The sequence below is a fragment of the Macaca thibetana genome, chromosome 3 (genome assembly GCF_024542745.1).
Source record: "Macaca thibetana thibetana isolate TM-01 chromosome 3, ASM2454274v1, whole genome shotgun sequence".
NCBI lineage: Eukaryota > Metazoa > Chordata > Mammalia > Primates > Cercopithecidae > Macaca > Macaca thibetana.
The window spans coordinates 42,958,025-42,970,028 of NC_065580.1; the positions used below are offsets into that span (position 1 = coordinate 42,958,025).

Below are 12,004 nucleotides of genomic sequence, written 5' to 3' on the forward strand. Positions count from 1 at the left end.
ACTCTCAGGTTAAACACTGTAGCCTGGTAGGAAATATAAATTTGGTGGTCAGAGAACAATATAATGACTATGAGTTAAAGAGATCATCTGTGCCTCTTGGCGAAAGTGTAGAGGGAAAAAGTAAGGACTCAAGAAAGAGTCTGGCAGAGGAAAAGAAGCTGGAAAAGGTGACAGAGAAAAACAGAGTAGTAGGGAGTGGTGTTAAACATTTAAGCTGGAACTAATATACAAGGCAACGACAGCATAAAATTAAGATTGGCGATCTGAGTGTTTTAAAACACATTCTAAAGATACTTACATTGTTCAGTCTATATAAACATGGATTAACTTTAGATAGTTAGGTTAAGTATGCATGTTGAAATAACTAGATAACTAAATAAAAAATTTACACTTTAAAACACTCAAATTAGAAAAAAGGAAAGAATAAAGTACTAAGTGTTCAATTCAGGAAGTTAGGGAAAAGGCATAATAAGTCTGAAGTAAAAGGAAGGAAAATAAAGAGAATAGAAGAAACTAGTAAAAGGAAATAGAAACAATTCTAGAAAGAGTTTCTGCAGGGTGGGGCACGGGGAGAACAAACCCAGACACTCAGCATAGATCATACTTACTGCATTAGTTTTAAGATGTGAAGCAAGAAAGCAACCTTGCTATCACCAATTCTAATCATATTGTTCTGAAGGTACTAATCAGAACAGTGTGAAAAAAAGTGACAAGAATTCATCAAAAAGAAAAAAACTAAACTGTTGCTATTCATAGATGCTATGAATGATCACAGAGAAATGCAATGTATTAATTAGCATTAAGAAGAGTTTAATAAGTTTTCTAAATTTAAAATTAATATAAGTCATGGAATTTCTCTACATCAGAAACAGAAAAAACAACAACTAAAAACCCAAATGAATCTCATTGCCAAATAATACATTATTAATTATAGATTTTAGGTTGTTACATTCTGAATGTTCTTAAAATACTTTTCAGTATGCAAACTGAAAATATTAGGTTTGACTTGTATATTCCGAGAGATACAGAGAGAGAGAGAGAGAGAGAGAGAGAGAGAGAAAGAGAGACTGGTGGTGAAGAGGCAAATTGCTTTCCTTGTGCACACTAGTCAGAAATCTTTATTTGGTAAGAATTTGTTGAAGAACTTGCATATTCTAGTTCAGCTATAAAATAATCTTTCTAACATCTGGTTATCTCATACTCCCATCTAGTGGAAAGCAGCAAGTTATCCTACTACAGTATGTTCTTTACTTTTATTCTTTGGTTAACAAAAATGTAATTATACTATCACACTGCTTTTGGATCAAGTTTAAAATTATATCTTCCTGAGGGGGGAAAAAGGTGAAGTGGGAATTTAGTTCTTAATATAGCTAAATAGATCCTTCTATGGCTGTGAGCTATAGCATGCATCCCAGTAATTAGTAAAGTGATGTCTTAAAGGATAAAGGCTGTATAATAAATACTGGACTTTGGAAATTTTTACAATCTAAGTTCTACACCAGTACAACATGAATACCACAAAATAAGAAGGGTCAGATTTTAGAATCTGAAAGATAAATAGTAAAAGATACAAGTGAAATAAAGCCTGAAGGTTTCTGAAGCATGAATAAACTATGGTGAGCTGTGGCTTGGTTAAAAAGTTATATTTACTATGAAAGTGTTAAATATAAAGAGTTAAATTCACTAATTATAGAAGAACCAACTCTGTATTTTTAAAAATTATTATTTGTCTTGACAATTAGAAGAATTCACAATCTCAGGAAGCCTCTGCTTTTCTACCAATGCCTTTAACCACCCAATATACCTTTATTAATAAGTAAGTAAAATCAGGTTAAAACAACATACCAATAGCAGTAGTGGTGAGAAAGAAGAAATACCTAAGAAGTCATACTATGCCATATAATTAACAGTTTCCTAAGTAGAGAAAACCTATGATTGATTCATTATAATTTAATAAATCATGACTACATTAAAAGCCTCATCTGCATCCTCACTCCAATGTGGTGAATTGTGGTGACAGAGTCTTTGGTAAGAATGTGACCCAAGAAGGGTGGGATGGTTCTTCAACTAGAGCTGTCATCACTGAAACAGCTGGGATGACCACATCCCTTCCAGTTGCCTTACACTGGAGCTCCTTTTCTACAAGGAAAAGAGCCAGCTACAAACCACTCTGCAAGAAAGCATACTATAAAACCAGCACCAGGTGCCAGGAGCTATCTATTGTGGAGATCTGTGCTATTACCAGTTACCTACTTTTAGGTTTTAAAATCTTTTTCTTAGAGTTCTAATCTACAGTGTTTTATATTTGAATCTCCCACATTTAAACTAAAACATTTTACTTTTAGAAATACCTATAAAAACTTTTAGAGTCATTTGGAAGCAATCCAACAAATTTATTAAAAGAAAAACCTTGTTGTGGAATTGGAGAAGAAAAGGATGCCACTGTGATCTTGTTATCAGAGAGTGGCCTGAGAATAAGTGGGATGTTTATCACATATTCAATTTCAGCCTAAAATAACCCAGATTCTACCCTTAAGAAAATGAAGAACTTTAAAAACGTGGTTTTATACAAACCTAAAACAAAAACAAAAACGGGGTATGGGTGAGCACAATATCCACGTGCAAGGGGCTGTTTGTGTGGTGTGTGGATTATCTTTCTTCAGGGGCTGTTTGTGCGGTGTGTGGATTATTTTTCTTCAGATGATCCATAAGTAACTTCTGATGACATATATAGATTTAAACAGCTTGTTTATTAAATTTATTTGTGCTATACTGAGTTGACAGTTTTAAGAGAGTATATAAATCAGTTCCCATATTTAGCACAGTTTTCAAACCTCTAAATTTTCTAAACTGTCCTATTGAGCAGTTCTCTCTCCAGACTCTCCACAGGATGTTAAGAAAAGTTCTATGGGGAAAAGAAAAGGGAAGGGGATTCAGACTTAAGTTAGTTTAAAAGTCTTTTTCATGATTCTTTTAAAAAGATGCAAAGGTGGACTGGCAGATTGGAAAGCTCTAAGGTGTGGGGATGGAGGAGGGTTATTTGTATTAAACGCTGTTTGTACAAAAAGAGTTTAGCATCATTAACACATATATATGCAAACATTAATATGTATGGCAAATCAAAATTGTACACTCAAAACTTTACATTACAACTTAAGAGTCCTAGAGTTAAATCTAACTGGTGAAGGAAAGGGAGGAGTGAAGGGGAGGAAAGGAGGGAGAGAGGGAGAGAAAGAGACAGCCTGGGATAGCAAGTACAAGAACCAAACTACCAAAAGTATTGCCTCAGACAAATAAACATATTTACAGTTTCAAGCTGAAAGCAACCAAGAAACTATCCTTTATTCTACCAAAAGAAATTTTTTTTGTATCACTATTTGTAAAACTTACTATTTTTCCAAGGCAAGTAGTAGAAACTAGAGTGCTTTGACATGCTGCCAGCATTCGCAGTGATTTAAAAGCATGGCCATGGCATTGCTACAAACCATAATTTTAAAGGGTTGGAAGCTGCCCTTTTATAACAGGGATATACATATATGGATTTAAGCGTGGGCCTCTGTGATAGAATTCAACACAAGTATTAATCCATTTATGGTAGGGAATTTTCAGTTTTCACTCAGCTCTAAATCAATCAGAAATTCTGAACAGATGTATGTTATAATCAAGTAACACATTTTCAATAAATTGCAACTGTTGTATTGGGAGACTTTAACAAAGATAAGGCAAAACTAATAATTATGTTACTTAATATGATAAATGACATGGTTGCAATTATATTAACTATACTTCAATATGAAATAACTGGCTATAAACTGGAAACCTTGGGTCCGTGTCATACGTTTCAATAAACACTCATTCTCTCGAAATATTACTTGAAAGCATGCCCGGCAGATAGTGTTTCTTATTGGGTCGTTATCAGGCTTCCTGAACCTTTTATTTTCCTCTACTATTGTAATCACGGGCACACTGAAAAAGGAGAGAGCTCACAGTAAAAGTACACCTTTGTCCGCAAGGATGTCTGTATCACAACAATCACACCTCAGAGGCGACAGCCTGGTGCAGTTCAAAGTTCACTGGCCCTGAGAGTGAAAAATGCACATTCTAGTATCTACTCTGCCATGGAGAAAGGTTTTGGCAAACTCTGAATTCAAATTCAGCTCTGCCATCTGTAAGCCCTAACTTTGGTAAGTTGTTTAACTTTCCTAAGTCTTTGATTTATCATAAATAATAAAATAAATATTAGGAGTATTAGGTACAATCAGGTATATAAAGTGCTGTGGTAAGCAGAATTTTAAGATAGCTCCTATGAATTCTGTCCCCAGTGTTACTTTCATGATGATGTTACTTTTATATGGCAAATGGGAAATTTTCCAGGCGTGCCTAATCTAATCATGTGAGCCCTTAAAAAGCAATGAATTTTCTCTGGCTGGGAGCAGAAGGGGAAGTTGGAGGCGTGTGAGGTTCAGGAAGGATTCTAAGGAGTGTTGCTGGCTTTGAAGATGGAAGGGGCTGTACCTCAATGAATGCGAGTGGCTTCTAGAAGCTGAGAGTAGCCAGCCCCCAGCTGAGAGCAACGAGGAAACAGGGACCTTGGTTCTCCAACCACAGAAAATGAATTCTACCAACAAGAATGAGCTTGAAAGCAGATTTTTCCCCAGAACTTAAAGGTGAGAACTTAGCCTGGCCAACACCTTCATTTCAGCTTTTTGAGGTGCTAAGCACAGAATCCAGCTAAGCCAGCCCCACTACCTCAGACTTCTAATCTGAAAGATAATGGATGCTGGCCAGACACAGTGGCTCACACCTGTAATCCTAGCACTTTGGGAGGCTGAGGCGGGTGAATCAGCTGACATCAGTGGTTTGAGACCAGCCTGGCCAACATGGTGAAACCCTGTCTCTACTAAGAATACAAAAAATCAGGTGGGTGTGGTGGTGGGCGCCTGTAATCCCAGCTACTCGGGAGGCAGGCAGGAGAATCACTTGAATCTAGGAGGCAGAGGTTGCAGTGAGCCGAGATTGCACCACTGCACTCCAGCCTGGGCAAAAAGGGTGAAACCCCGTCTCAAAAAAAAAGTAATAATATAATAATAATAATAATGGATGTTGAGTTAATAGTTGTTGCTTTAACTTGCAAAGTTTGTAGTAATTTGTTATGCAGTAGTAGAAAATTATTACAAGTGCTCACTGGTGTGTGACACATAGAAATCATTCACAAATTATATTATTAATAACTCATGGGCTCAAACAAGTCATTTTAACTTCCTTTGGTTTTAGTTCTTTGATCTGTAAAATAAGGTTCGACTAGTTAAGTTACAAGTTCCACTCTAAATTTCTAATAATTCATTTTTAGTCTCCTGCAACTATGGTGATAAACCTTGATCCGGCATCTTCCATTCACCTCTCCAGATTCACTCTCCATGCCTCAGTACTCTGTGCTACTTCCCAGAAGGCTGACCCTTAAGGACTACACCGTGGGTTCCCTTGGCACTGGCAATGGGACAATGGGAGGTGCCAGCAGGAAATCAGAATGATGAAGAAGAATGAGGTCTGGGTATTTATCTCCTGGCTTCCTATAAGTATACAAGGTGATAAAAAGGAAAATGATTCCTAACAACTTTGGGGGTATGTGGAAGCAGGGGAAGGGGGTGCTGTGGACTGAACTGTATTTCCTCAGTTATATGCTGAAGCCCAAACTCCTAATGTGACTGTAAAAGCAGGGGCTTTTAGGAAGTAAAGTTAAAAGAGGTCACAAGGTGAAGGTCACAATCCATTGGAATAGGTGACCTTATAAGAAAAGGGAGAGAGATCTCTTCCTCTCCAGACACACACACACACACGCACAGGCACAGGCACACACACACCAAGGAAAGGCCATGTGAGCACATGGTGAGAAGGCAGCCGTCTGTAAGCCTGGAAGGGAGACCTCACCAGAACTCAACCATGTTGATTGATCAAGCACCTGATCTTGAACTTTCCAGCCTGTAGAACTGGGAGAAATACATTTTGTTTAAACTACCAGGTCTGTGATATTTTGTTATGGTGGCCTGAAAAGACATACATGGGCAGGGAAGAATTCTCAGAGGTATTTCTTGAGCTGAGACTTTTTGTTTCCTACTGGTGGGAGGTAGGGTTTTCCAGGCAGAGAATACCAACAATAAGGCACGAAATTTCAGGGAATAGTATGTATCAAGCACTTGGAGCATAGGGTGCTTGGAAGGGCAGTGGAAGAGGCTGGAAAGGCAAGCAGAGGCCAGATGTTGGGGTTTAACATCAAAGGTCAAGAATTTTGCCTAAAAGAAGTCCAGTGGGAAACTACTGAGGGTTCTTAAGTCATCAGAAGTATATAATAGTATCCATGTTCAAAAGACCATTTATGTGGTTGTGTGAGAGGCCAGACTAATAAAGAGGTAGAGAATAATTTAACTCTGATTTTTGAAATGTACCCAGTGGAGCCCTCAGGGTCCTAAGTCAAGGATCACCATGAAGCTGGAGGAGGAGGCTAAGTGGGCAGGGTCATGGAATCCCATGTCTACCTCACCCACAGAAGTTCTGTGGCCCTAGACTAGACCTGGAATCTTTGTTACACTCAGGACAGCCAGTCTAGAATATTTTACTTCAAAGACTGTACTGAAAGAGGCTACATATGGAGGTCAAAGGCACCTGCTTCAGCTCTTTTAGCTATGGTGAAAAAGTCAGGGAATTATCAAGAATTCTGAGAGAAACGTGACTGGACTCATGCCAGGAAGATGTCAGAACTACTAAGAAATACCAACGGGGTGGACTGTTATCAACCCCAGCTGAATGACAGGCCATATGCAAAGCCCTAGACTATTATGGCTCTTAGATTTTCAGACTATACCCAATTGATTAAATGAGTCTGTGTGATAAAACTGAAAAAAAAAAAAAAAAAAAAGGTTATTTTCATGCCATGGAGATCTGCTCTTGTCGGATATATTTTCATCTGAAAGTATCAGATTAAAATGATTAATATAGACATAACAAAAATGACTATAACTTGCTTTAGAGAAAAGATGATATCTCTTAGGAATGAGCTTTAAAATCTCATGAGCAGTTTTTGGCAATTGCATAGCAGAACCAAAAAGAATACAGGTTAAGTATCTCTTACCCAAAATGCTTCAGAAGTAAAATAAAACAGAAGTGTATCAGATTTCAAATTTTTTTAAAGTTTGGAATATTTGCATAAACACAATGAGCTAGCTTGGGTATAGGGCCCAAGTTTAAACATAAAATTCATTTCTATTCCATATACAGCTTATGTACATAGCCTGATGGTAATTTTATACATATTTTAAATAATCTTGTACAAGACACAAAGGTTTGAATGTATTTTGACTGTGACCTGTCACATGGTCAGGTATGTGAAATTTTCCACTTGTGGCATCATGTTGACACTCAAGAAGTTTTGGTTTTGGAGCATTTTGGATTTTGGATTTTAGGTATTATAAGATTGTAAGGTAAAAACTACGCCCAGGAGAGGGCAGTGCAGCCTTCGGTAAAGTTAACTGATAGGGACAATAGAAAACAGTGTGAGCATTAAGAGCAGAGACGTTCTAATCCACGAAAACTATTTTGTGTTAAGTCACTTTACCTTTTTAAAACATGAGAGATATACTGCCTCACTTCTATATCCCTTGAAGAGACAGCACAAGGGAGAGCTGTTTAAGTCTTGTAAAAAAAAATTCCTGGAAAACTTTAGCTCCCTAAAACTGAAGAATTGTATCAGTTCTAGCAGGTTTCTACTGACTTTGCTATTTTACACATTTACCTTTGTTTCTGAAAACTGATTCAATAAATAGTTTTTAAAAGAGCTTAATTTCTAAAATTTTATTTGTTTATAATCTCCTTTAATTACACTGTACACATTTCCAAGAGCTGATGAAAGTGTGTATTCTAAAGGGTTTCCGGTGGAAATCTGTAGTACAGAAGTGGCTCTCAAATGACAGTCATCCTAACAAGATAGCTGCCATCCTAAAATTTTATAGTTATCTTTATTTTTTTTTCCTGCTAATTCTAACTTTGAGCAGACTTGTGAACTACCATTACGGACTTGACAGTCATTCATAAGCACAGGTTTCAAATACTGATTTTAGATTTATATGATATGCAGTAGTACTTTCAAAACAACCTAAAGATAAGATCTATATAAAATTCACATTTTTGACCCACTAACATGTCTTGTGTATATTTGCACTTCATTCAAACCAAGACACTACAATTAATTTTTTTCTTTAAAAAAAATTCAAGTGTTTCAATGTTTTTCACTGGTAACTTACAGCTGAAAATTTTAAAGAGACCTAAATTCAACTTCATTCCCTGATAACTAACATATAAATTCTCAATTCAGTATTCATATTTGTTTACTGAAAATGTAGAGATGAGATGTGAAGTTACTAATTTTTAAGAAGAAAATAATTAAATTATTAAACAGGGCCAGGTGTGGTGGCTCACGCCTGTAATCCTAGCACTTTGGGAGGCTGAGGTGGGCTGATCACTTGAGGTCAGGAGTTTGAGACCAGCCTTGCCAACATGGTGAAACCCCATCTCTACTAAAAATACAAAAAAGAAAAATTAGCCAGGCGTCATGGCACAAGCCTGTAATCTCAGCTATTCAGGAGGCTAAGGCAAGAGAATTGCTTGAACCAGAAAGCGGAGGTTGCAGTGAGCTGAGGTCACACCACTGCACTCCAGTCTAGGTGACAGAATGAGAGTTCGTCTCAAAAAATAAATAATAAAATAAATAAATAAATAATTAAACAGTCCTGGAGGATTACTACAAACTTATTTACTACCAGAAAGATATATTCAGTATTTCAGGCTCAAAGGAAATCCTAAAGACAGCAAGCAAATCAAACAACTCTAAATATAGTTATTATGGTCCAATTTACTAAGTCAAACAATGACAGTAAGAACACTTTATGTTGTATTCATTTCTCAGAAAAGACAATAACAGGTCTGCAACTTAGCAAGCATGCTGGAGAACTTGAAGATATTTCCACTGTCTAAGGAAGTATTGCAAAAAGTATAAATTACTAATGTGATTGCAGTTTTCAAAACAATACCTCCAGAAGTGCAGTTCGAATCCTTCACATTTTTCTTTGCATTTTAAACAAGGGGCTCCAAATCCTTGCTCGTGACCTAAGCCCATCTGTTAAAAAGAAAACATTGCGAATCTATTATTACATTCTTTACAAATCTAAAAATTCAATAAATTGCAGTTTTAATTCCACTTACCACTTGTGTTGATATAACTTTCAAACAAATCTTATGTTTAGTCAGTGATGATACCCAGGTATGTACATGGCAGTTCCAAGTACATACATAACATATTTTATATTCTGATTGCCTTTTATCATAGAAAGAAAAGCATCAGAATATAACCGTATAGAAAACTACAAATATTGCAAATAGCAAAAAGTCATGAACTTATGTCTTTGGCCACTACATGCTTTGTAGTACAGCCCTGTAGTACAACAGGTACAACACTCAGAAAACCATAGCTTAAAAAGCTCTCATCCTGAATAACATATTTTGCATCAAACAAGGCATTAAAGATTTTAGGAATTACAACTGAAGTAATATTTTTATTATGATAAATATTAATAGCTACAATATACACTTATTGAATGCCAGTGCTATGGCTTTAACGTTTGTGCTCCTCCAAAATTCATGTGGCAACTTAATCCCCAATGTACCAATATCATGAAGCTGGGCCTTCATGAAATGATTAGGTAGTTAGGCAATGATGGCTCCACCTTCATTGATGGGGCTTCCTCTCTTCCATCTCTTCTGAAACTTCCTCCATGTGAAGATGCAGCAACAAGGTGCCATCATCTTGGAAGCAGGAAGCAAGCCCACACCAGACACTGAATCTGCCAGTGCCTTGATCTTGAACTTCCCAGCCCCCAGAACTTAAGAAATAAATTTCTATTATTTATAAATTACCCAGTCTAAGGTATTTTGTTATGGCAGCAGGAATAGACTAAGACACGAGGAATAGAGGCAAGTACTTTACTTATATCTCACTAAAATCTTACAGAACCTTTGCCCACTTTTTGATGGGGTTGTTTTTTTCTTGTAAATTTGACTGAATTCTTTATAGGTTCTTGATATTAGCCCTTTGTCAGATAAGTAGATTGCAAAAATTTTCTCCCATTCTGTAGGTTGCCTGTTCACTCTGATGGTAGTTTCTTTTGCTGTGCAGAAGCTCTTTAGTTTAATTAGATCCCATTTGTCAATTTGGCTTTTGTTGCTGTTGCTTTTGGTGTTTTAGACATGAAGTGCTTGCCCGTGCCTATGTCCTGAATGGTATTACCTAGGTTTTCTTCTAGGGTGTTTATGGTTTTAGGTCTAACATTTAAGTCTCTAATCCATCTTGAATTAATTTTCGTATAAGGAGTAAGAAAAGGATCCAGTTTCAGCTTTCTACTTACAGCTAGCCAATTTTCCCAGCACCATTTATTAAATAGGGAATCCTTTCCCCATTTCTTGTTTTTGTCAGGTTTGTTAAAGATCAGATGACTGTAGATGCGTGGTATTATTTCTGAGGCCTCTGTTCTGTTCCATTGGTCTATATCTCTGTTTTGGTACCAGTACCATGCTGTTTTGGTTACTGTAGCCTTGTAGTATAGTTTGAAGTCAGGTAGCGTGATGCCTCCAGCTTTGTTCTTTTGGCTTAGGATTGTCTTGGCAATGCGGGGTCTTTTTTGGTTCCACATGAACTTTTTAAAGCAGTTTTTCCCAATTCTGTGAAAAAAGTCATTGGTAGCTAAATGGGGATGGCATTGAATCTATAAATTACCTTGGGCAGTATGGTCATTTTCACAATATTGATTCTTCCTATGCATGAGCATGGTATGTTCTTCCATTTGTTTGTGCCCTCTTTTATTTCACTGAGCAGTGGTTTGTAGTTCTCTTTGAAGAGGTCAGGATATGAACAGACACTTCTCAAAAGAAGACATTCATACAGCCATGAGACATGAAAAAATGCTCATCATCACTTGCCATCAGAGAAATGCAAATCAAAACCACAATGAGATACCATCTCACACCAGTTAGAATGGCAATCATTAAAAAATCAGGAAACAACAGGTGCTGGAGAGCATGTGGAGAAATAGGAACACTTTTAGACTGTTGGTGGGACTGTAAACTAGTTCAACCATTGTGGAAAACAGTGTGGTGATTCCTCAAGGATCTAGAACTAGAAATACTATTTGACCCAGCCATCCCATTACTGGGGATATACCCAAAAGATTGTAAGTCATGCTGCTATAAAGACACATGCACATGTATGTTTATTGCAGCACTATTCACAATAGCAAAGACTTGGAATCAACCCAAATGTCCATCAATGACAGACTGGATTAAGAAAATGTGGCACATATACACCATGGAATACTATGCAGCCATAAAAAAGAATGAGTTCGTGTCCTTTGTCGGGACATGGATGCAGCTGGAAACCATCATTCTCAGGAAACTATCGCAAGAACAGAAAACCAAACACCGTATGTTCTCACTCATAGGTGGGAACTGAACAACGAGATCACTTGGACACAGGAAGGGGATCATCACACACCGGGTCCTATTGTGGGGAGGGGGTGGGGGAAGGGATAGCATTAGGAGATATACCTAATGTAAATGACGAGTTAATGGGTGCAGCACACCAACATGGCACATGTATACATATGTAACAAACCTGCACGTTGTGCACATGTACCCTAGAACTTAAAGTATAATAAAATTAAAATATATATATATATATATACTTTATCTTTTAGCAGTTACATATTTGAGTTAAACCAACTTTTCTTCATGTACATCAACCAAAACGGCATATCAGAACAGATAGAATTCTATAGCAGATATGAGAATCTAGATGTTGTCTATTAGAGGGTTTTCTCGTAAAAACGTTACTTTTCTCAGTGTTTTTTGTTTAGAAAATATTTTTATATAGAATGTAATTTATTAAAAAAAAATCTTACAGAAC

At 36.9% G+C, this 12,004-nt stretch overlaps 1 protein-coding gene and 1 long non-coding RNA gene across 6 annotated transcripts in view; one reads left to right on the forward strand and one right to left on the reverse strand.

Annotated features, from left to right (window-relative positions):
* Positions 1-12,004, forward strand: part of LOC126951209 (uncharacterized) — a 267,072-nt gene that overhangs the window by 252,885 nt on the left and 2,183 nt on the right. Inside the window, exon 8 of one of the 4 annotated variants that reach the window (XR_007724387.1) lies at positions 5,351-7,829. The exons of 1 other annotated variant lie outside the window; for it this stretch is intronic. This is a non-coding gene — a long non-coding RNA (uncharacterized LOC126951209). Of the gene's footprint in view, positions 1-4,013; positions 4,209-5,350; positions 7,830-12,004 lie in introns of those variants that run through there. 2 more of the 4 variants (XR_007724385.1, XR_007724386.1) reach the window with 2 other exon arrangements.
* The window catches only part of TES (testin LIM domain protein), a 51,494-nt gene that overhangs the window by 14,749 nt on the left and 24,741 nt on the right, over positions 1-12,004 (reverse strand). For both annotated transcript variants that reach the window (XM_050785129.1, XM_050785130.1), the window contains one exon: positions 9,081-9,166. In XM_050785129.1, coding sequence (XP_050641086.1) covers positions 9,081-9,166 — 86 coding nt within the window. The remainder of the gene's footprint in view (positions 1-9,080; positions 9,167-12,004) is intronic.